Source organism: Phaethon aethereus (assembly GCF_964289735.1).
Source record: "Phaethon aethereus genome assembly, chromosome: 7".
NCBI classification, from domain to species: domain Eukaryota; kingdom Metazoa; phylum Chordata; class Aves; order Phaethontiformes; family Phaethontidae; genus Phaethon; species Phaethon aethereus.
This window is the reverse complement of record NC_138583.1, coordinates 5,804,509-5,830,426: the sequence shown is the minus strand read 5'-3', so window position 1 is coordinate 5,830,426 and position 25,918 is coordinate 5,804,509. Positions and strand designations below refer to the sequence as shown.

At 42.4% G+C, this 25,918-nt stretch overlaps 1 protein-coding gene across 1 annotated transcript in view; it reads left to right on the top strand.

The window, feature by feature from the left end:
• Positions 1–4,356: 4,356 nt before the first annotated feature.
• The window catches only part of TET1 (tet methylcytosine dioxygenase 1), a 61,614-nt gene continuing 40,052 nt past the window's right edge, over positions 4,357–25,918 (top strand). Inside the window, exons 1-2 of the mRNA XM_082002547.1 lie at positions 4,357–6,347; positions 13,601–13,651. Coding sequence (XP_081858673.1) covers positions 4,410–6,347; positions 13,601–13,651 — 1,989 coding nt within the window. The 5' untranslated portion in view covers positions 4,357–4,409. The remainder of the gene's footprint in view (positions 6,348–13,600; positions 13,652–25,918) is intronic.

Here is a 25,918-nt window from a genome sequence, read left to right as displayed (position 1 = left end):
TTTTTTCCTGGAGGCACTGCAACAGTATAGGGTTAAATTCCCCAATTACTTTGCAGGCAAAATTCTTATTATAATTGTTTGGAATTTTCACCAAGATGGGACTAAAAGATTTAGCCCTTGATTAGCTTTTTAGCAGTATTTGTTGAGGATTATAGCAGTCAGTGGGATTGCTCCAGATTTATTACTGTGAATGAGCAAAACTTAAGCGACTAGCTTTCAGCTTTGCACATGAGTTAGAAGAGAGAAGTCAGCTCAAGTAACAGCTTCGGGATGTACTGTTACTATCTAGGGCAGTTCCCTGGAAACCCTCCTGTACCTATTACCTGTTTTACTTCATAGAGACGCCTGTCCTCTGCTCGCAGGGAGGGTAGGGTACGTCCCACCTGATTTGGCTGTCGGAAGAGGGCATTGAAGTAAGCTTGTTTCTTTCCAGGATGACGGAAAACTGCCAAGTTGTTATATTGCCCCATGAGGTTTATGTTCGGTGATCCTACTAAGTCCATATAAATATTTTGGGGATATAATTAATGTCTTGCTATGAAGAGTGACCAATGTGACACAGCCACTTGTTGTCCTTAAGAAGTGACATGAGGCAATTTGCAACTGCTGCAGGCATCAACAGGGTCATTACCAGTGCTTTAAATGGAAGAGGGAAGGTAAAATAGTTCCTAGTCCTATGGAAAACAAAACTTGAATACTGAGCTTGTAGCTACCTAATATTTTGGGCCGAAATGTGCAAGAGTAAACAAAGAAATAACAATGTAATTTAGTTTTGTTAGACACTTTATTTAAAAAAAGTTAGTCTTTCACCTAGTGGTTAAGGATACGGAGGCGGACTAGCATTCATCAAGGCTATGGACTTGCTTTAAGGGAAGCAAAGATCTCTTGCTGACAGGCATTTCTCCCAAGAGCTCACAGTCGCCTTTGGGTCAGGTGCTCAGAGTCCCAGACAAATACAACTCAAGTCCAGTATTAATTAGGGGGGGGGTGGTGTTAAAATTTTCCTCTAGGGGTCTCTTGCCCAGATCTCTTCTGAAAAAACTAAGTTCACTCCAGTGACAGAATTGAAACAAAATGGATAAAACTGTTGCTGTTCTTGTGCCCCTGTATTGTCATCTCTGAGCAAGACAAATAGTAGCAGCCTTTGCCAACTTCTTGAACGCAGCATTTAAATGCCAGTCAGTTTCCTACAAATATCAGCATTCTTTGTTTACCAAGAAAAAGGGAAATCTTCAACCACTGGATCCTCTAATTTTGGCCCTGAAAAGAAGCAACACTTTGGCTTTGATACTTTGCTACGTTCTTGACAGACAGCTATGTATTAAAACAAAAAAATAAACCCACCATGGTCTTGCTGCTTCAGTCCTGAAGCAACCATGCTGCCGTTTCCAAATGCGAGTAAAGACATATTATCATGTAATTATAATGATGATTTAAAAAAAAATTACAGAATTGTTATAAGTGAAGCTTCTAATTGATAATTTTGATGATCACGCTTCCCAAGCTTCCTCGACAGCAGTGGCAGCTGCTTATGTAGAGAAGCAGTATCAGCAAAGCATTATACACCTTCAGTATCTTCAAAAATCCAGTCTGTGTTTCCACTCCAAATCTCCTGTTTTCTCTGGTCATTCTGCTTCTGGTTCGGGGCTGATAAAGAGAAAAAAACCTTTATCTCTTCAGTTCCCCTCCTGATTCACACATTCCCATGTTGCCTGGCCCTTCTTGTTGTTTGCTTGCTTTCTGCCTTGCTCTCCTGGCTGCAGTCTCTGAGAGTAGCTCGCATTTCCTCTCCTGCCACTGTTATGTAGCCCCAGCCGCTAATGGCTACAGATAGGATATGCTGCCTGCTGCTTGCTTCCAGCTGGTTTTGCAGCCCTCCAGGCTATCCTTTGGAATGAAGAGCCCAGTCCCCGTCAAAACCGCAAGAAACCGGGGGAGCTTTTTGCAGGCTGCCAACAACTATTTCATGGACCTGCTGATGTGATGCCGATGACCTCTGTGATACTCAGTTCATGGAGTGAGTAGTAATGGCCGCATCCCCCTTCCCCCACACGTCTCCGGAGAAGGGGAGGAGGAGGAAAGCACTCAGATTACCTTCGTTTCAGCTTTGTATTTATTTTGCCATTTCAGTGTCTGACCCAACTTTTATAGAGTGCTTCTGTGGGAGCTGTTCAGGACTCTTCTGTGGCATTTGAAGCATTACCCACAATTATAAACAACTACACATGTAGTCTCTCCAGGCTGGATGTTTTGCTGTGATGGAGCAGGGATGCTGTTAGCTTGTTTATTTTGTGTTTACTAGGCATTATCTTCTGATCTGACCTTACAAGTGTGTTTAGCCTTGTCTTGTACAGCATTGCTGGCTCTAAAATGGTAATAATGTTCATCTGATCTGTCATATGAAGACACGATACAGCATAACCGCAGCATGTTTAGGTAAGATACTTGGCTTATGTGTTGTAGTACACAGGAGCTAGGCTTCAAAATGCTTTAAATAAGCTGTTTGAAGGGAGTTTGGGGAGTTACTGTTCACCTTGGTAGGTACTGCGGCCACTGGGCAGCCTGCTCAGGGCTGAGACGGTCAGAAACAAGCTTGCTGCCAGCGTGCTGGTTTGGGGAGCCACCGGAGCTGGTGGTCCCGCACAGAGGCTGTGCTACACCATCCCCTCGGCGGGCTTATGAGCTTATCTTGGCATGGTGCAGCGCTGTTTGGTGCAGAAGCTTTCTGCACTCTTCGTGCTGTAGATGTGTTTTTGTGGTCTGGGGCGGGGCGGGTCTGTTCTGCTCGTGGAGCCCGCTCTTTGCATGCCCAGTGCCTGTTCATTTGCCCAACAGCAGCCAAACCTGGCCAATGTCATACCGTTAAACGTTTCTGGGGTATCAAGTAGACTGGGCTGCCCTTGCTTAGCCCTGCCCACCTTCAGCAGAGCTCAGACCAGGCTGTGGGTAAGTGCAGCCTCTAAGATCACCCTGCTGGCTTCAAGGTGGGGTTGAGGTCATAAGAAGGAGTGGTGGTGTCAGGAGGCTGGTAGCACCTTTTTTCCCTTTTCTATTTCCTTTAGAAGACAGGATTCCCTTTTCTTAACTTCCTTTAGAGGTCAGGATTGTACACATCATCCCCATACTTCTTCCTTTTCTTTCCCTCTTCTCATCAGTGAGGTGCAGGTGGCCTTTAGGTGAGTTGATTTGGGCTTAAGGAATTCAAAGGAACGATGACAAAGGGGAGGCACCCTCCTGCCTGAAACTACAGAGCCTCTTGCTCTGCCTGCTCCCATTTTTAGGCTGCCCTTGCCTACCCATCTGATCTATTCAAACAGCTAAAGAAAGCTCTCAGAGCCGTCCACAGGTACTTAAAAGCACCGTGTGCTTAAAAACTATGTACTTATGAGAATTGCTTTACATTTAAAAAATCCCAGCCCATTCTGAAGGCAGTTGATTTGGAGCATGAAGAATCTCTTGTATCCTCTGAGATGACTGAATTGTAGTTGGGGAGTTGGGCCTTCTGCATCGCAGTTGTGTTTGGGGACAAAAGTGTAGGATAGACGTGTGGTATTTTGTTGAAGGCAAATGTGTTAGTAGTCATAATGATGAAGCGTAGACTGCTGCCTGCAGAATGCATTTGGTATAACTAGACAGGACAGAATCAAGGCTTGCGATATAATACAGTGTGCCGGTATGTTATCCTGGGAGATGACACTGGGAAAGGCAATTCTTCCCTGGTCCAGTCCCCCTATGAGTAATGCCACAAGATAGACATCTTCGGGGATCTAGTTACTTCTCCCATTTTATCTGGAATTGTGCCGTGGTGGGCAGCCGATGGATGGTAAGAGAATCAGAGATGCCCTGGTGATGGTGTATGAGTGCGCGCGCACACACAGAATAAACTCGGCTTTGTTCTTTTTTCCCGAATGTCCTTACAACGATAGATGCTCCGTTGAACGTAAAGCTATGGATGTAAACTCTTATCTGTCCTTCCTTATGGGAAGGGGTTGTTAAAGAACTGTTAATAAGATTGAGAAAATTCAAACTTCTTAAAACTGACATAAACCAGTAAATATGTGATGTTGCCGGGTCATTTGAGCTCTGTTTTCTTCTTTGTTTGTGTTCTAGGCATTTAGGCAAGCTTTCCATTTTGCAGTATATATATATATTTTCAAAGCTTTTGTGTCAGCTGAACATGATGTCCAATACCAGTTTTTCTAATTCTACCAGTGTGTTTTTAAATATGTGCACTCTTCATTAATTGGAATTATATTAATACTATTTTATATCTTTTTCTGTTTCAGAGTTAATGCTGTATCACCACAGAGAGCAGCAATGGGTGTATGCAGTTTTCTATTGAAAAGTTCTCTCAAGAGCTCATGATTTTTTTCCATCTCTCCTCTTAACATTTCTACTACTCCGCAGACATGGCTCACCACGCGAGGCCTTCCAGATTAGTTAAAAAGGAAGAGTTAGGCAAAAGGAAAACTAACCAGGGCAAAAAGAAATCGAGCCAAGTGAGAAAGAAAGCCACAAAGACTTCCACAAAAGCTGTTAGTTCTGGGAAAGGCAAAAAGTCAGCGCCGGAAAAAGATGTTAAGAAAAAACAGCAAGAAAAGAAACCAATCATGAGCTCTTCAGGTAGACTTCTCAGGAGCAGTGTAACCAGAGCCTTGTCTGGAGCATCTTGGGTGAGTTTGGAGAAAGCTGACAATATCCTCTTTCATAACCAGGATTCTTTCAACATCAATGGCTTTACAATGTCCCTCCGTAACCGATCGTTCTCCCGTAGATTGTCCCAAACTCCAACAATTGCAAAACCCAGGAAAGCTGCAGCACAAAAAAGGCAAGAAACAAAGGAAAAACATGAACAAGAAGCCCTGGCAGTAGTAGAAGAAAAAAACGTTGAAACAGGCGAAAGAGTTTTGAAACAAGATTTAGCACAAAATGAGTTGGCTCCTCTGCCTGTAGAAGACGCTCCGTGTAGTGCAGGTGAAGAGCCTGGTACCACATGTGCCAGTCAAGACAAAGAGGTAGAAATACCTGAAACAGATGACTCCATTCCAAGCAGTCAGGCAGCTGATGACGATACAGAAACATCAGAGGTGAAAGACAAGTGTGAAGACCTGCCCTGCGAGCAGACACCCAGCCATCTCGATACGGGTAGTTTGGTTGAGGCATTTGTGGAAGATGCTGCGCTTGTGCTTCCGTCTCCTCCTTCTGACCCTGTAATCACCTCTGAATCAAACTTGAAGGTGTGTGCAGAGACGCCCTTCGATCTGGTGCCTAACAGTAAAGAACCTGACTCCAGTTCTGTTGATACCTCAGACCTCAGCTCAGCAGTTCTGTTAGACGAGTCGGTCCCACTTGACAAACCCCCCATCGAAGCAGAGTCGGACCTGGTGCTACCTAGTGAAGAACAAGACTCTAATTCTGCACCTATAGTTACCTCTGAGTTTAACTCACAAGAACATTTACTAGAAGATGCAAGCTCACTTGCAGAGTCCTGCTTGAAGGCAGGCTGGGATTTAGAGTCTGAGAATAAAGACGTTGGTTCAAATTCCAGCTCTGTAGCTGCCGCCGAATCAAATTCACGTTTACATTTTGAAGGTGCGAGCTCACTTGCAGAATCCCATGTGAAACTGGTTGTGGATTTTGTACCCGTTCACAAAGAACTTGACTCAAATTCGGATTTGAGCTGTGCAAGAGAGAACTCAGAATCTGACTCAAAAAACACATTTACTATATGTGAACCAGTTTCCGATACCTCTTTAAACAATATTGAAGTGGAGGACATCGAACAGCTTGTTAACTGTATTGATGCAGAGACATTGATTTTGAATTCAGGTTATGTCCCCACTTTATCTCCAGATTTAGAAAAAAGCACAGTTGATAAAATCTCTGGTGAAAGCTCTGGACAATTCTCTGAAGGTTTTATTTTGGAGTTGCCTTTGCCTTCAAGCACGGAAATCTCTGCTCTTGCCTCAGAAAAAGCCATAAATGCAGATTTGCCAGCTGACTCAAGACTGCAGCATAATGATTATTCATCACAGCTGGGAAGAGTCGGAGTAAGCTTGAATTTGGTTCAGGACAATGTGAGCGACAGCGCTGAAGCAGTGGAGGCCTCGGGGCCATCCTCTCTTAAAAATCCAGCTGGTGATTACCCTGTTCCATATTCATCTCTTCTCCCTATGCTAGAGAAAAAGAAACGAAGGCGCTGTGGAGTCTGTGAGCCCTGTCTGCGGAAAACAAATTGTGAAGAATGCAGCTGTTGCAGGAAACGCAAAACTAGTCACCGGATATGTAAAAAGAGAAAATGCGAAGAACTGAAAAAGCCACCGCCGCCAATCACGCTACCTTTCGAGGTAAGCTGAAGAAGTTGCGAATTAAGTCACTCTTTTGAGGCTTGAGATATATCTTAAAATTCTGCAAAGGGAAATGCTGGTCACTGTACAGCTTCAGAGAGCGTAAGGGTTACTGTGGGAGCTAACAGGTTGTTTAGTAACTTTCTCTTGTTACCTGTAGAGGTGTAGATTAAAGTGAGTTGGAGTTATTCTTGTTCCTGTTGTGTAAATGCAGAAAATCAGAGGTAAGTATGGCTTTAATTCTGTGTTCCAGATATTGGAATATTGGCCAAACAATTAATGAATTGAGGGCATGAAGAGATGAGAAAGAGTTAAGTGCAAAATCGGGGAGGGGGGAAGAGGATAGTCTTAGGAGACTGTACATTATTAGGGAGAGGGTCTGTATTTCAAAATACTTAAGGTTAAAAAGCAAAGGAAGGCAGGCTGTTTGCTCTTTAATTCAGATAAAATAATTTGCTTGTGGTGACAGATTTGGTGGAAATAAAGTTAAAAACCTCAGGATCGAATTGTAGCTGCATTTCCCCTTCCACATCTCTCTGCCTTTCTAATTGTCTATTCTTCTGTTTCTCTCATTTTATTTCTTCTGCCTGTCTCTGTTTGTCTTTTACCACATCCCCCATACATACTTTCTTTTCCTGTGTTTCTTACTTATTTTTCCTGATCCATCAGCCTTTTATAACCCAGGTCATTACTTTTGGAACAAAGAGGAGGGGAAAAGACAATCTGTATGCCCCTGTGATAACAGCACTGACCTTCTGAGAGAGATCAGTTCAAGATCAGGCTTTAAATCAGGTAAGTAGGGAGTTGAACATAGATTTCCCACATCCCAGCTGAATTCCCTGACCTCTGAGCTGCAGAGTTAGCCTCTGCACCTCCACGTCCTGCCGGAAGCGTTCTGCTTCGTATGATCCAGTGGTACCTGAGCCACGGAGGGGGAGATGCTGTCTCAGTGGTGGAGTCACTGGGACATTTGTCTTGGGATGTGGGAAACGGGTTCAAGTCTCTGCACCAGCTTGTACTCCGAGTGGAGCAGTTCACACTGGGGAGAATGCACCTGCAAAACCTTTCTCGATAGCAGTTTCATTAGAATGTCGTGTTCTTACGGCAGGTAGAAATGCCCCGTCAGCTGCAGAGATCTCGGGAGACCCCCTTTTTTCACCACTCTGTCCTGTGCTTACCAGGGTTTGCAGAGAACTCCATTCTGGTTTTTTTTCAGGTAGGCAAGCAGAAAGAAAAGTCCTGTAGCAGTGAGGGGATATAATCTATTCCCCTTTGGCGGGGGAGTGTGTTTTAAGTTATAAAGTTTAGGGAAATAGGTTTAAACAGCTTGGCTCAGAGTTCATTCAAAAACATCTTTGTGTCTCGACTGCTCCTAAATGCTCTTTAAAAAAAAGTGAGGGGAGGGACAGCTATAATGTGACTTATGATATATATTAAAACAATAAAGGTGATGTAAAAAGTCAGCAAGAGAAGTAGTGACATTCTGTCCTTTTGTGTATTTAGTCAGTGGGATTGAAGAAGCTCATGGGAGAGCATTGGAGTTGAGGTAGGAAGTGATCTAAAAGCCGTGTTTTAAAAGGGGTTTTGGCAGCATTGGTGAAAGGAAGCACTCCAGCTTTTCTGTCAACCTTTGTTTTCCAGGCTAAACATACTTCTTTTCTTGTTGCTCAGGCTGACCTTCTCCTTGCAGATTAGCTTTGCCCCTTCACCTTTGTCCTCTCTGGGCGCTCCTTTTGCTTTCTTAATGAGAGATTCTTTGGTCTTGTTCTTTTCTTTGGCAGCTTTTTTTTGGTGTGCTTTTATTTTATTAAACTGGTTGCATTTTCTACAGTGCCTTTAGAGCTGCACCAGAGACCTGCTTCATTTCTCGTTAAATTTCATATGAAGTTTCAGAGTACTGCATGGAGGAAATGAAGTATTCCTGACATTTAAGAACACGTCAGGTATTTTCTTATGAAGTTGTATTTGAATGAAACCTGGTGCTTTTTCAGATGTTCCTAGAAGCAAGCCTTGCCTCACTTGTAATCTCTAGAAACTGTGCTCTGAGAAAATGAAAGAGCAAAGTATTTCTACAATGTAGATATGTTACGAGAGCTCTTTAAAAATGTTGATATACAGGGAGAGGTGTTGGGGGATGGGAAACACTCTATCACTCTGTTCCGCAGCTATCCTTTAGATAGGATTGTAGCACTCTGGGGAAGGGAATCCCATTGTGTTTTCCCAAACTGGAAGGACTGGGACCGCAACAGCTGAGACTTCTATGACAGTAATGTGTTTCACATAGAGGGCAGCTGGGGAAAAACCAGAACTGTAGGTCTCTGTCCATGGTATAGAAAGTGAACGTAATAATTAAGAGAAATGAGGTTGGCTTCAGTGCATTCCTTGTTCGGAGAAGTCGTGCATCTCTCACGTTGGTGGAATGTAAGCATTTTTTGGAGGTGATTCACTGGGAGGAGGGTGTAGGGGATAGACATGCTCTGCATGAGCATAGTTTGAACATTGGTGTTTTGCCTTAAAGGGAACTATCTCTTCACAATGCAAACAATGCAGAAGTCACAGTGAAGTCAGTGAGAGCTCTGTACGTTAAATGGCTGTAGCAGAACTGGTGCAGGGGTTGGCAGTGCACGCGTACTGTTGAAAAAGCAAAAAGTGCTGTTTTTTCCTTGAAGTACATATGTGGATTTACAGTTACAGGGAGTAAGGCCTGGCTGGTAGAAGCCGTGAATGTAGACTGAAGTGCATATTCCAATACATGTGCCCATGTGTGCACAAGCCTTCAACTCTCGGAGAGTGTCGGTTGCATGTCTGGAGCTGATATTAGTTATGCTGTTATTTTCATTAATTCACACATAATCCAGGTAAAGATTTGAAAGCTATATTGGACTTGAAAAATATCACTTAAAAATAACATCCACATAAACCTTCAGTGGTACTTTACCTTGCTGAATATAATGGATTTTGCAGGAATGTGGCATCATGGAAGTCTGGATAAAGCACTGTGGGCTCTAGTTCACAGCCCCTGTGTGTAGCAATATTGTTCTATGTAGTGCCCCTCTTCCTGAGGGATTCACGCCGTGGCTGCTTGGTTAGGAGCTGGTAAAGAAAAATGCTAAAATAAGTAGCGAGAAAAAATGTTTTGCTTATTGAATTCTTTTTGAAAGAGCAGCCTGGTAAATAAAAGATGTAAGCAAGCTTTGAAAAGAAGAGGAAAAAGGCTTTTCGCTGGGTTACTGTCGCTCTCCGAATGAATAATGCAGGAACACTTCACAGTGAAAAGAGGGTTTGACAAGTTTACACGAGAGTGTGATGCTTCCACATTTCTGTTCTGTCTTTCAAAGAATGTTTTCTGAAATCATATAGCGGTTACTGAAGGCTATTTCATAGCTATTTTCTACCAAAAAAGCATATTTCATTTTGAGAAGCGGTCTGCTTTGCTGCTATTGCATTATCACATGTGTCAAGGCTGACGGGATGCGTTGTGATGCAGGGCAAGGATTTTGTGGGCTTCAAAACTGCACATAGATAGGGAAAGTCGTCCATCACTTATTATATCCTTGAAAAAAAGGATTCCCGTTTTGCACAGGTGGGTGTTTGCAGACTGTAGCAGCACATGGTCGCGATGAAAATACTGCCTTCTGGGTGCTTGCAGTCGTCGATGGAGCTGACTGTGGCACACACTGGTTGTACTTTGTGCGTGCTGGGCTCTGGCTGGGTGGGAGGACTCGGCCCTCATCTGGCTCCCAGCTGGCCAGCGCTCTCCTAGGCATAGCCATCACCCAGCCCTGGCCCCGGAGGGTGCCGAGCTGAGCCACTCCAGTTACCCCGGTGAACTTGCAGGGGTTTGTAACGTGCCACCGGAGCTCCTGTTGCCCAAAAGGCTGTAAACACATGGGGCGGCTGTAGAGCCGCTGCAAAACCAGCGGCTGTGGGGAGCCCTCTTCTCCACAGGCTGCTTTCTGCAAGGTTTGCTGAGGTGCTTACGTTCTACGATCCTATCTGGGCAGGGAGCCCTCTTGGGCTGAAAGCATCTGCCGAGGAGAGCTTTAGTTCGTATTAGGCAATGGACAATGTTAGATTTAGTGGGACTTGGCGTTGTCAAACTGAAAAGAAAAAAAAAAAAATCAGGTCACTGAGTGTAAGGTCACTGGGTTGACCAAGGTGTCTCAAGACATCTTATTTAATAGCTGTAATCTCAGTAACATGGAAATATTAAATAACAATAAGGGCTTGCTTGCTTGTGGGTTTTTAACACGCTGCTGAAAACCCAGATATATTTAAAAAGGATGCTGCAATTAGAGTTGGTTGGGAACTTTCCAGTAAGCCACTCTTTGAATGGAAAATGCTGATTTAACAGAAAGCTTTCACAGCTACTATCTGTCTCGATGCATCTATTTTTGAGGGAAGGTTTCTCAAGGTTCCAAATGAAACTTCTGCTTAAAACTTAAGATGGAGAGAATTATTAGAAGAGCTTGGTGGTTAGGGCTTTTTTGCCTGCTGCAGACCAGGGTCTTGAACTTTGGTCTCCCACATCCCATCTGTCTCCTCTTGAATTTTTGAAAGGTTTGCTCTGCTTTGGAACACAACCAAATGTCGAAATCTCAAAAAAAAAAAAAAAAAAAAAGGCAAAATGGAATTCTTGTTTTCTAGCCAGACCTAGTTATAATCAAGAAATTTAGACTTTGTGGTATTTATTTTACAATAGACTCCAGAAGTATTTAAGCCAGTTAAATTTTAAAATTAGTGTGCAGAAAAACACTCCTCTTGAATATGATACTTGAGAGTTTTGTAAGGGGATAGCACACGGGCTCCTGGAGTTTGGTAACGTGTGTGGCAAAGCTGTATAGAGCCTGCCCTGTGGTTGCAGGGCAGGGAGTTGGAGTAGCGCAGTTTACTCTTATTTTACACATGCATGCTCTGTGGGTGTGTAAAAATAATGGCAGCTCTCACTTTGCCATTCTCCACTATCCTGGGGGTAGACTAGAGCGCAGCCTAAATTACAGGGAAATGGGTTAGGTTGGGGTCTAGTTATTTTCAGAGTATGCGTTTTAAAAAGTTCCTCCTTTGCTGCTCCTTATTTTCTGTGTCAGTTCTTCCAGCTTTTGCAGAGAAATTTTTATTTGAAGAGGTTTCTTTCCTTCCTTGTATAGTGAGGACCCATCCTAGCAGGAGGGGAAATTGCTTAACTACCTGAAGCTATCGCTGAAGTGCTGTCCAGTGCACGCAAGAATTTGGGGATTAAATCAGAATACTGGGTCTTGGGTTTCTAAGCAAACAAAATAAGTACTTTTCTTTTGAATTTTTTTTCTGGACCTTAAAGCATCTTAAGTAGCCAAAACTGCAGAGAAGAATCAGATCACTGAGTGTATGTACCTCTCTTGGTTTTGTTATGCTTAAAGACCCGTGCAGACTTGCGGTATTTTTAAGAAAACATTATAAATCCGTACTTCTATTTTTCCCTGATCCTAAATCCTGTTTAATACGGTACTCTGGTGCAACAAATGACGAACTTAAATACAAGGTAGCATCAGACAAGAAAAAGGAGCAACAGCTTTGTCTTTCTTGATATGCTGCAGAATGAGGAGTGTGTCCACATCTTGGCATTCGCACTACTCAACTGATTTGCGGCAATAACCGGACAGGAATTACATTTGTATTTTAGCTGTAGATAAAGAAAACGCTTTCAAAAGGCAGTCTGTAGCTGCTGAAGAGATGTTCTTACAGCTCTTCCATGTGCCATGCGTGCATCCCTGGCCAACTTTCTGGTGGTTTAGATGTCAGCTGCAAATTGTTTCAGTAAATGCTTGGGTGACTAGTGGTGTGTGAGGTGTGTTGCTGTTTGGTTGTTGCGCAGGGTTAGCAAGTGTCTGTGTGATACCTTGAGGCTCAGCGTGAAAACTTGCGGTAGAGCTGTGACCCCTCCATCCTGATGAACGTCTTGAGCAGGTGGAGATGTGGGAAGATAATTGCATTTCGTGTTTAGATGGTGGCCTGTTCACACCGTAATCCGTTTGCAGCAGGTATGGGGTCAGGTGCTGTAGGAATAGATGAAGACGGAGCCTTATCTTGCCGCGGGGCTGTGTGCGTTGCACGCAGCAGGGTATGGCGGGCTGGGGGGGAGGTCTGTGCGAGCCTGCTGGCTTTTGGGTCCGCTGGGTTCCTACTGACAGGCAGAGTTTTTGGAGGGGGCCGTGGCTGCGCAGTGGTTCCCTTGGCACGGAGCAGATGGTGAAGGCAGGCCCTCGGCTGTGCGCGGTGAGGAAAGCGCAGCTTCCTCCAGTTGAGCGGCCATTCCCGCTCTTCCCGGGGCGAGCTGCGGTGCGAGGGCGAGCGCTGCCAGCAACCCCCCCCTCGGCCCTTGGCCCTACGTGTGCCCCATGGCCCTGCCGCGGGGCCCGGGGCGTACCCCATCGCTCGCACGGAGGTCGCCTGGCCCTGTCCAGTGCTTCGCTGCCTGCGCGTGCACACGTGTCTGTACAGGCGCGCGCACGCGTGCACCTCTGCGTGTGCGTGGAGGCGTGTGCGCGGGGGGAAGAGGGGGGTTGTGTCCTCGCCTGACCCCGCAATGCAGCGGCCCTGGCAGAGCCGAGGGAGCGCGGGGCCGCTGCCCAGCTGGGTGCCCCGCACACCCTCCTACGCGGCCGCCCGGGCCGGGCCCTGGGCGTGCGGCGGAGGCTCCTCATCCGCGCGCGCGGGCGGTCCGTGCCGTCTCTTGCGGGCGGCCGTCGCGGCGCCCGCACAGGAGCCCCTTTGTTTGGGCAGGGCCGGCGCGAGCGCGGGAGGAGGCCGGGGGGGGCGCTCTGCGGGCCGCAGCCGCCCCATTGGCTGGGGGCCGGCCCGCGGCTCCTCGCGCCGGCGGCGTGCCCGCCGCGCGGGCGGGAGCGCGAGCGCGCGCGCGGGGCGGGTAGGCGGGGCGCGCCGCGGAGCCGCACGAGGCTCGCGCCCGCGACGCCGCCTGGAGGAGGGCGCCGCTGCGGCAGGAAGCAAGATGGCCGCCTCGTGGGCGCCGCTGTGAGGAATGCGGGGCACCAGCGAGGCCGGCTCCAGGGGGGCGGCGGGGCCTCTCCCCTCGGCCGTCTCCGGCGTCGCCGTGTGTCGGGGTGGCGGTGGAGGGGCCGCGTAGAGCCTCCGTCAGCCCTCTAAAGTGCCGCATGTAAAGCATTCTGGGTATTTAAGAAATATTGCAGTTTGATAATAAAATCGGAGGTGTCTGCCTTTGTGACCACAACTTATTCTGCAATTTGATGTTTTTTTAGGTTCTAACTGAAAACAAAAGACCTCAGAGGAGGAAGCAAAGAGTTTTAAAGGTAACCAATGATTGCTTTAATATTTATCCCCTCCTATTTTAAGCAGCGTTTTCTCGTCATATAGATCAGGAAACCAAAGGGTTAATTTCTGGGAAGCGGCGCTTTCCAGCTATTCAGGAGATTAGCTAATTTTAAAAGCACAGAACTTGTTCTTTTTTTAATCTCTTTCTCTCCAGTATGTTGTATACATATTTGAATCTTTCTGCACAAGTCTGATTGACCAAAAAGTTTGCTTTCCAATGCATTGAAAATTCACTTTAATTTTTTCTATTCCTGGTTTCATACTTCCAAAGGTAACAGTTGAATGTTGGTGGGGTTTTCGGTATACAGACTTTATGGCATCTGAAATTAAATGCAAGAAGTCAACACTATAATGCAAACCCAATTAACAAAAGTGGAAGTTTTATGCATACGTTACTGTAGCCTTGATTTCCTTTCTTCTCTAAACTTTAGAACACCTCAAGTGAAACTGAAAATTCTGTAAACTTACAACAGCCTTCAGTTTCACGTGGCAACACGGTTCTTCAAGATTTTTAAGATGGCTATCGTTCATGATAACAAAAGATTGGTGTTTCAAATGGAAATGTTTTAGTTTTTCTAACAAAATACAGACTTTACTACACTCGTGGCTAATGTTTTTTTTTAAAACAAGTAACAGGTAGCACATTGATATCGCATCTTTCAATTAGTCTTTAGACTATTTTGAATAGAAATAAGTCATTAATTCTGTTGTTCCAAGCTAACATGTTGGAGGATGGATGGTGGAAGTAAGATGGATGGTACATGTAAAACGAAGTGAAGGAAAATGAGGGAGAAAAAAGAAAGTTGTTAAACTTACTTTGTAGAACTATTCCCTTATACCAGCTAAATGTAATATGAAATAGTTTAGTATTGTTTCAAGTACATTCAAATTTCAGAAGTTATTGGACATAGTGTATTTGATAAATGCTGAATGTCTGTAGTGAATTTTATTTTAAAACATCCCAGTTTCTTAGCAGTTTTGTCTTCACTGTTACACGTAGCAGAAACTTGCTTAAAGGAGTTACAATTTCGTGAGACAAAACAAAGTTAAAAGTTAAGATTAAGCAAGGAGCAAATAACCTTATTTGACTTGCAAGTATGTCCAACCTCAAGGGTGTCTGTCTTTTTCCTGTGGAGTAGTTGTGCAAACCATCTCCCTGTATGCTAACAGTAACTGTGACTGTACAGTTCTCTCATTAAATTAATCCACTAAAAACCAGCGTTTTTCATTATGTCATGGATATGCTTTTAATTACTCATTTTAATTACTGCTGCTCTCGTAACGTAACGCATAGGTGCAGTTCAAACTTTAGCATTTGTTCATTCTATATTTTGTGTGGTTAAATTGATAGTAGTGTGCAAAATAAGGACTGTGTGTAAATGACTCATTCAGCTTTGTAACGTGTGGTTGGTATGACACCTGTTCTGTCAAAGTGTGAAATTTTTTTTGTGGCAGATTTGTCGTATTAGGTGTCTGTCTACAGTAGGGGTTCATAGTGGGTCTTCAGATTTTTCTCTTTGAGTTCATTTTACCACTGTTTCTGATTTGATGGCAGGGCAGGTTGCTATGTAATATGATGCTGTCACTCCTCTCCAAAACGCCTTCTGAAGAGGTTTTTTCCCTTGCCTCTTAAATGGAAAGGCTTGTCTGTTTTTGTGTGTGCGTAGCATCATATGTTAGTCACTGGACTTGTGTTTATTTCTGGTTTGACTTTTCTTTGCTGAATTGATTCTGCAGCAATTCCTCTTTGGTTTTAGGTACTGTTTTTTGTCTTTTCTAGTATTTGTCTTTGTTTTGTGGTGCTGAAGTGTATTTCATAAGAGTTTATTCGCTGGCATGGTACCCCGAAGGCATCTCATGAAACGTCTAGATTGGGGTTGGTGGGGTTTTCCTTTGTTTTTTGGAGGGGAGGGTAGAAGGGAGGGAGGTTGGTAATCTTAAGTTAGGTCACATATCTCTGTCAGCTGCAGTAAACTTCGAAAAAGCTACATAATTTGCAAACTTCTTTACAAGGGTATCTTTACAAATACGACCTTCTGGTATATGACTCTAACTTGGCTTCTGCTATTGGTGGGACTGCCTCATAAGGTGGTGTTGTCATATAACTTCAACCTTTAATTTAATAATCTGTAGTGATTGAGGGCATCTGACCAGTGACAGTTTCAAAATTTTAACATAATATTTCCTTTTGTTCTTTTTCCTTTGCACTTTGCTTCAAACAGTATTGTTAAACTTTCTTAAAGGAGGGTTTATAGTACTCTCTTCCAATAATACATGGAGTTAGTATTTCTCTAATACTCCTAAGTTTTATAGATGCACATTTATTTACCTGGAGGGCTAGTGCTCTTTCTAATTGTGCTTCTTAGGACCAACATATTTACAAATTCTTCTGTACAGGGTGAAAATAAGCAATGCTTTTCTGTTGAAAATAGGTTGGACAGATAGAAACATTAAGAGTGAAAGTGATACATACTATTATACTGTACCGTTTGTTTACTATTTGTCGCTTTCCACGCTTGTGTTTTAGTGCTCCTTTCTGGCTATTGTAGGAGTCGTCATTTTAGGAAATTCTGCTGTGCCATAAATACTGTATTAGGTTCTCCATGTTTATTTTGAAACGACATCTGAAATACTCATCACTTCTCCCAAGCAAATGCTCATTGAAGAAAGAGTCTTTGAGCTCATAATCATGGATACTAAGGAAGGAATATAGTCATGGTTTATCTTACGATTTATATTGTGTGTTTTCCCCAGTGAAGCAGACAATTCTTTAATTTTATTCCTGATCATGGAAAGTCTACATGGAAGGGATTCTCATACTTAAAACTTCCTTTGCCTGCATTTCAAAAGGCATATTATACACCTTGCTTCACTTACTGCCATTTCCCTTAGCCACTTAACAGTGTCATCACTTAGTTTGGGCAGCACAGTGCACCTCTCCTTAACAGTGGGGAAATGTTTGCAGTCATGTGCACACAGAGCTCAGAAGAATGTGACAATTGAACATGGCACCATGTTGTCAGGGAGATCTGCAGTTATCAAGTCTAGACAGCAGTGGCAGCAGTAAGGACACCTCCCACAGATCAAGATACAGCTGATGAAGTACAGTCCATGGTCTTTCTACTAGGTTATGTGGAGCCAAGGCTACCATTTGGATGGCTGCAGATGTTTGCTGTGTTGATGGAGATTTTCGGTTTTTTGTTTGTTGGTTTTTTTTTTTTAAAAACCCACACCAAAAAAAGAGGAGAGGGGGGAAAAAAAAAAAGGAAGAGACTGTGGGAGAGATCCAGAATAATATATGCAGTGCTAAGTGAGTATTATAACTGCATGCATGGTCTTTGTTCTCTGACTGATTCTGTTTGCGTGTTTATGCATAAACACTGTAATGGTAATCATGTGCACCAGAAAAGTGCGAATGATGCCTGCTAAACTCTGTAAAATCCATTCAGTTTAAGCCAAGCCAAAAGCCAGGGATGACTCAGTATCTAGAACTTTTGGTTTGTTTATAAACATCATATTAGGAACAAGTAAAAGTTTCATTTCCATTAAAGCTACAAATATGTACTTGAGCACTCTCTTAATTCTTCTCCTCCACATATAAAAAGCATAGTCGTTCTTATCAAAAACAACTTTAAAATATGAAGTTGGTTTGGCAGACCTGCTGTTGCCTTTTTTACAGTGCAGTCTTAGTTTTGCTGCTTAAAGAAATTAAAAATAAACTTTTCTGTCAAGCTCATATATGTGTTAGCAAGAGTTAGGGAAAGTAACTGCTAATGTTCGTTATAATGCTTTGAGCGTGGATTGAACTGATTTTGAACATTTATTATAAATTACAGTCTATGCTTTTAGTGCAAAATACCTGACAGACTATTTATCTGGAAGAAATTAAATTTTATTAATTTTTTTCCCCTTTAAAATAAGATACGAGCAAGTCAATGGATGGAATTGCACTGCAGTGGAATTTTACAGAGGAAGAAGACAGAATGGTGTAATACAAGTTGGAAAGTATGTTGTCCAGAAAATACTTATTCTTTATGTTTTTTAAAGGGGCGTTATCACCTTGGAACATATTCCTTCAGTAAATACCAATTAAAATTGCTTTGAGTAATGGTTGAAAGTGTCTGCCTATTTCTTACATGCTTTTTTGCTCCCTTTTTTTTTTTTTGATAGGGAAAGCTTACTTTCAATATGTTGAGTAGCCTACACAATGTAGTTAACTTGTATTTTAAAAAATGAGTAACTTAGCCGTTACCTAGATTTTTTTTTTTAAACTAAGTTATCCTTTTTTGAAAGGAGTGTTCTTCTAATTTTGGCCCTTTTCAAGCTGGATGTGGGTTTGTCTAAATGGGATTAAATTTTTTTTGCTCTTGATAGGCTCATGCACCTCACTTGACGTGTGCAGGCATGATTATGGTTGTAGTTTAGTAGCATGCTTTTCACATGCAGGCTTTTCAGCACTTCCACATGAACGTACTCAGGTGAACATACAGAGCACTTCCATATTTTGTTTGTACGGTACTGTTGAGACTACTCGTGTGTGTAGACATTTTTTGAATGGAATCCTAACAAAGGCGGCCTTTGTAAATGGTCTGTAAATTATTAATCTTACTCTAGTAATTTTCCAATCGTTAATTTTTCCACCCAGTTTCTGGGGGAGTTGAAGCCTGTCCCTTATGGACTTCTTCCCCCTGGTGCAGAGCGAGCTGGATAGGATGCAGACACCCTCTCCTGTCCTTGCCCCCCTGTTCCTGCAGAGCTCCCTTAGGTCAGTGCCACTCCCTCTCCTACCCACCTCCTCAGGACCCCTGTGCTGCTTGCCCAGCAGCACTGTTGTGCTACTCTTTGCCCCCACAACCCAACTCCCCAGAATGTCAAAGGAAGAAAGGGTCACTGTCCTTTGGGAGGAGGACAGGATGGAGTAGTGTTTTCTGTTTTAACTCATTTGTTCCTGTAGCGGAGCAGTTGTGAGGGTAGCACCACTCCTCCGGAACGGTGGAGGCAGAGGCACAGTGAGGCTGGGAAGTGTAGAGTAAGACCAGGCTGAACCTAGTGCTTACAGTGGTTTTGGAGGGTTTTTGCACGTTTTGAATCACTGTGTATTTGTAGATCTTGACTGTCACTGGGTGTTTTAGTGCAGTGCCAGGTCTTCTACTTCAGTGAATTTAGAGGTGGAGCTTCTTAAAAAGGTAGAAAATGTGTTTGTGATCAAAAGTGTCATAAAATAACCAGTAAAAGTAACATAGTGTGTGGGAAGGAAGGAAAATGTATGTGTGTAGCTGAAAGTCAGATGTAGAAGTACATTGTTTAGGTGTTTTTAATGAAGTTACAGCATTATGAAATAAACACCGGTTTACTATTCCAGGTACGTAGTTTTGTTGATATTAATTGTATTTACTACTGAATTGTGAACTTTATTGAATACTTGTACTTGCTGTATTAATGTAGGCATTGAAATAATTGAGATGGCTTTGCAAATTCCAGAGATCTGTGGTCAGTGTTTGCTGTTTGTCCGTACATTTATAGATAATGTCTAGAAAATGCTTTGAAAATGGGCACTATTTGTTTAGAATCCAATACTATTTTGCTAAGCAAGTTTGTTTATTGCTTTTAGTAACTGATGTGGGACAAAACCAGTGAGAAGCCCCAAACTTAACTTGAGTGTCAGCCAGTCTTCACTTCTGTGGTTTTTTCTTTCTGCAGTGTTATGCTAAGATTTTTATACTAAGTACTACTGAGTCTGAGACAGTTAATTTAGCAGATACTACTGCAGCAAACTTTCCCATTGACATTAGTTAGGAGCCTTGCCTATGTAGAGACCAAAAGATTTCACTCCTACCGAAATAAATTTTGTAATTACAGGATTTCATTTGGGAGGTAAGAAGAATGCATGCATTCTTGTAAAGATAATTTCTTTTAAAATGTCAAATACATGAAACTTAACCAGCATCAAGAAAAAAGAAAATGGGAGTTACATATAAGGAACTAACTAAGGACTTTTCATTAACTTATGTAAAATTAGTATACAGAATATATTTGGCTGTCCTTATTGTCCTAACAGCTTTAGTACTAAACCTTTTGGAATACTAGGGTTTTTCCAAGGCTGACTTAAAATTGAGTGGTTTGTCTTGACACTTGATGGTAAATTCCTTTCTCAGTCAGTGTTTTTTTGGTGTTGTCTGTATTGTATTATAATTTAATTGATGCTCTGCAGTAAAATTTGGCTCTCTGTTTAATTTTCCTAAAATAAAGGTTTTGCTGAACTTGTGAAGAAGAGGAAAAATTTCTGTGTATTTAAAAATGTAAAGGATTTACTTTTGTGACAGATGATCACTGCCTGATGTCTGCAGTGCAAACACCACTTTTGTTGCAGTGCTGCTCCAGAACAACATTGCTGTTATTCCAGTACGTGGTGAAAGTTGATACTCCTGTAAAGAGAAAGTGGAAGTTTCATACAGTGTGAATTCCATTTTGAGCTTTATTTAAAACCACAGGTGTTCTTGCTCTGATAGAGACAGAAGAGAAACAGAATTTGCCATTTTTTAGGCTTTTTTCATCATGAGAATAAGCAAAACCTAGATGTAAAATCCTGAATAGTGCTGCAGCCTTGTAGCTCGGTGGCTTAAGTGATCAGCGTGACTGTTTTTTTCTTTCTTCTGTCTGAATTACCTTTAGCTGTTCCTCTGACGTACCTGTCACCAACTTTTCTATTGCTAAAGAGTATTAGTTATTCCTTTTAGTCTTGTGGTCCCTCAGCAGCTTTAAAACCAGGCTGGAATACACCCATAATATAGATGTTTAAATTTGGAGAAGACTTGCATATGACTTGTTGCAATGGGTATTTAGGACCTGTGCTGATAGTTCAGGGTGAGAGGGAAATGGGATATATGTGTGTGAGGGCTGACTAGCATTGTTAACTCACGGTGTTGTGTGTCCTTAGGAGGTCGGATCTGAGAGCAGCTGCTGGAACATAGCAACTTGGAAATAATGTAATTGGTTGTACAACAGCTAGTTAGGAACTTAAGATGGGTCCTAAATTAAGGAGCTGAATATCTTCCTGGTTAGATTATAGGAGCTGAAAACTTAGGTTACCTTGGCAGTTCAGATCTTTACTGAACTGAAACTGAAGGAAAATTATTTACTTGTATCCGTTCGGTTCACATGTGTAACCCAGGGCAAGATAAGTGTGATCACTTGTTCTTGTCCTGAGAGGTTGTAAGACTGTATCAATTTATTTGGATTAAGCACCATGTTTTAAAAATACCTCCAAGAACTTGAATTTGAAAATTCCTATGGATGAAAAGTGCATCCAAACACCTAACCCAGATGCTTTTAAAAGATTCTTTACTGTTTTGTGCACCGTAGTTCCAGTCCAGACTTCTCTGGCCTTAACTTAAAATCATTGAGTCTTGTTATACTTCTGTCTGCTGGAACAAGGAGCCTTCTGTTATCAGCTTTCTATTCCACATAGACTTAGCTGCAGTTTGTGGCTTTTCAGTTTTCTTTGGGAAGTTGTGGAGAGTGAATTTGAGGCTTTCACTTCAAGATGTTTCAATCCTTTGTCACTCTCGTGGTCCTCCAAGCCCTCTCTAGCATATCAATGTCTTGCTTGAATTGGGTATGCCAGAACTGGATGCTTTATTCCGCTAGCAGGTGCAAAAGTGCCAAGTACAGGATAGAATGTAACCCGTCTTTTGCTAATTAAATTGTTGTTTATGCACCCAAGAATCTTACTAACCCTTTTGGCCATAAAGTTGCAGTAGGAGTTTCTATAGTTACTGTGCAGTTGATTATTGGCCTTGTTAATGTCCTCCTTAAAGTCATTGCTTTCTAAGATGTAAACCTGCATTTCGTAAATGTAGTCCCACATCTTTGTTGCGCGATACACAATTTCACCTTTGGCTGTATTGAAATGTGTCCTTGCAGCTGGCTTGCTTTAGGAAGCATCATGTCTGATCCTTTCATTATTTGCACTTTTTCTATCAGTATAATTTCACTCTTCTTTCAGGTCATTGCTAAAAATGTTGTATGTAGCTGTGATCTGTTCCCTGAAGACTCCATTACGAACACTGTGATGGTTCTCCATTTACAGCTAAGAGCCAGGCAGTACTTTCTTAATGCTATGGTGATGGTTTCGTAAGCAAGTAGACCACAAGAGACATTAGCTAGGATGAATAAATTGAAAGACTGAATTTCTTTCATCTCTGTGTTTGAGCTAAAACACATTAGGGGAGGGTTGTATTAGAGAATACATATTGCTGCTAATTGTATCATTTGTCTGTTGTGGCTTAATCGAGTGCTATATTTTCCAGAGCTTCCAGTGTGTCCTTGAGTGCTCAGCTTCAATGTTGAAGACAAATGATTGAGTAATTCAAAACATCAGTAAAAACTAAACCAAACAAAACAAAAACCACCAAGCAAGATGCTTGTTTATGTTTGCTTCTGTGGCAGAAAAAGTACTGTAATGTTTGGGGTATTTTTCTTTCTTAATGCATCCACTTCTTGGGTGCCTGTGTAGGAAAATGGGGTGTCTTTCACTCTGTATTTTTTTTTTCTTGCCCATCTTTGTAGCTTTTACAAGCTAGAGCTCAGGGCTGATGGAAAAAGTAATTTGAGTTTGTGGCTGAGACACCCTATTTCCAAGTAGTAATCCAATAAATACACTTCTCTGGAGGTCACCATTTGAAGCCTTTAGAGCCAGAATTAGTATCCTGTAGTTTTTGATTTCGTTAGTAAGTGCATCCTTTAGGGTCTGATACCGTAGATCTTCTTTGTAAGCGGTCTTACGGAAGTTGTTACACAAGGTGGGCAGGAGGACTGTGGTAATGGTGTAGGAGAGAAAATGGAGATAAAAAGGCAAAGACTTGAAGGCCGTAATGTATTAATTCCTCATGGATCATAAGACAAGATAAGGGACTTTTCTGGTGGGAAAGCTGCCTAGTGTTTGAAGAACATGGCAAAGAGGATATAAATATAGATAAAATAGAGATGAAACTGAGAAGGAGAGAGCTAAGCTGTAGCTTGGGGCTGCTGTGGCTATGGATATGGAAAAAAAAAATACACCATCAACTAGAGCAGACTTTCCAGCTGTTGTAAGATCCAGTGTGAAATGGTACCTGCTGTGATATTCAAGTTGGTGGGTTTGATACTTGGGAGTGAGGGGGATCCTTCCAGGAAAGCCTCGGTGTCCTGGGCGATCCCGGGTCGGGTCGCTTTCTCCAGATTTGTGGAACCTCTTGTTCCCCTGAGTTTCTATATAAACCAGCCTCTCTGCTAAAACTAGTCTGCATCATTTTGCCAAGAGTAGAGGTTATTTGCTTTGAGTGCAGTAGCTTCTAAAATGCAGAACTATTAGTTGTCCTGTCCCTCAGTGCCATCTGTGAATGTTGATCTCTGGAGGAACAAAACATCCTTGTATATGCAGGCTGTGTTACATTAATAAAGGGCCCAAATCGGTTTCTCTGAATGAAGACCTATAGAAAAATGTGCCTTACCCGAGCCGCTGTAGAAGTGCGGTATTCTAAGAGACCGTTTCATCTCTGTGGTTGTTACACAAGTGTGGTGCTAATTGCTTTATGCTTCTGGTGAGGATGATGGGAATATGCCCCAGCTTGCAGCTTGGCCCCTACTCAGCTGTTCTCTCTCTGCTGGTAGCCTGCTTGGAAGCACTGCTCAGACTGCAGCCTTGGGCAGCAACTTACAGCATGTTGCTGTTGTCTGTGTTATGGTAGTTGAACATGAAGTAGTGTGGTCTTCAATAGAAGCTTATCCTTAAATGTATTATTGTATCTGCATTTATGTTGGAATGCAAAAAAACTTGGCTGTACTCAGAAGGTGGCCTGTACTTTCCACAGCATCCTGCCTTACATTTGTCTCTGTTCTAACCAGTGCACGGCTTTCCACACAGCACTTGGCATAATTAACTGTTTCTCCACACCTGTGCTCGTTGTCTCCCTATCCCCTGTCCTGTCCATATCTTACCTCCTTATCCCTGTATCTTGGTCCTGTACAGTGCAGGTCCTGGCTTCCACTGAGTTTCTGCATGTCCTGGGGAGCAGACGCTAGAGAGTAGGAATTGATCGCTGCTGGTCAGCTGGCTGGTGCTTTCTTATTTCTTGGTGAAGCAGTGACATCTGACAGTTGGACCGTGAATAAAACACCATGTTCGAATGTTAGATGAAGTACGTTTGGGTTTTTTTCCAAACAGTTTTTCTAAAAGAAAACTTCTATTGTGGTATTTGAGCTCTGAGGAGCTGCCAGCTCTGTGCCAACGTGGAAGGGCATGTGGGACTGCTGGCCACGTGGCTGCAGACACTGCAGCAGGATCCAAACTCACCCATTGCACTGCAATGGAAAAGAGATGCAAAGTGCAAGCACTCCCTGCCCACTCGTCCTTTTCTGTTGATGAATGTTGTGACCTTGGAAGAGCCAATGGGGGACCTTTTGGTTTGTCCTGGTTATTGGCACAAGCTAGGAGGTGCGAGCATTTTTTGATCTCTCGGGTAGTGTATTTGTGTGGAGACCTGGGCAGAATCCTATAGGGAGGGCTAGTGAGGGAGGCTTGGCATTGGTTGTCATGTACCTTGTCACAACTTGCTTGTAGAGCCAGTTTATCAGTAATTGATCTGGGCATAAAATCTGTTTTTTCATGTTTATGGGAGTAATTGTTTCTGGTTGTGTCCTTCAGTGCAGTATGTGTTGTTACCACCTATAGAGGTCTGAAACGAGGCATAAACCTATGGCCTGCTCTTTGTTGTACAAATGATGTGGAAATGTGTTTAGGGTAGCTTTAGCATTGTATTTTGATTGTGAATTGGTGAACTCTTTGCATTACCTCAGAGGCATCTTGTATTAAAAGAAAAGTTTAATATTAAAGTTTGACCCTTTTCAGAATGGTGAAAAGATTTGCTGTAACTGGCATTTTATGTGTGCTGGAATCATTAGCTCACGGAGTGAGTTTTTGTGTGTATATAAGACATAGTGTCTGGTTGAAGTTTAAGTAATACAGCAATGGCTACAGCAGACTGTACTCTGGTCCCTGCCCTAATAGCACTTACTACTGCACGGTCTAAGCTTGAGCATGATTTTTTAGTGTTTTATGTCTCCAGATAGAGTAGTGCTCTCTTTAATGAGGAGGAGAGGAAATTACTTTTATTGATCTCGTTTATTTTTCAGCTTTTCAGTACATTTGTGTAAAAGGTTTAGAAATCAATCAGATCAGACTTACGGGCTTAACTTCCATGAATTTTAAGACTGTTGCTTGGGATTGTGGTATCCTTATCTGTAGTTTTCACTACATTTTTTTTTGAGTCCTGATTCAGGACTTGAAGATAGATTGCTCCTAGGTTGTTCAGCTGCAAAAGGTTTTTGCTGAGCTATTACTTTTGGTCTGCCAAACTTACATTGAGGAGAAGATTCAAATGAGCTCTATCCCTGCTAGAATGTCTGTATTTTTATGTTGGGAAACAATATCTTCACATATTAAACAGAAGAGACCACTGGAAAGTCTGGTAAGAGAGGAAAGAAAAAGGTTTGGGTTTTTTTTAGGATTCCTTGCAGTTCAGTAACAGAAGAGAAAAAGCAACGTAGAGTTCAAAAGGAAAAGAGCTAGATTTTAAAAAATAATCTGATTTTATGATAATATTTATTCTTTGTGTGGAAAAATAAAATATGAATCAAACCATGCCAATGATATGATTCATCTGGTTTTTTTCTTCCTCATTGCATGTGGGCAGCTTCCAGTAATGTTAGTGGAAATAATGATGTATGAGGAATAATTTTATTTTAAAAGTAATCCCACTTTATTGCTGGGATCACTGGGGTCTTATGGGGTCCCAGCATTGCACCTGTGCACTACTAGCAGATTAGGGAATATCCTGAGTACTTTTGAGTACAGCAGTGCTTTTTGGTCAGATGAAAGTATTTCATTGAGGAACAACATAGTTGAGAGAAGTTGTGATGATGTTTTAGCACTTTGAGTGCTGCCAGTGGCCTCTGTGTCAGATCTCATCTCTGCTGATCATGGATGAACCCTCCTCTTTCCCCCTACGTCTCATTGCTCTCAATTTTCCAGACTCAGATTTCTTTTTTTCCTAATGTAGTGAGTGACACCCTCTAAAAATAAAGGGAATTAAAAAATGTGTTGTCATGTTGAAAGCATACGAATGCTGGGGAATTATTTTAATTGATTTGCTTCTATCTTCTTGGCCTCTTAATTGTCTAATTAAATAATTTTTAATAATAATTTT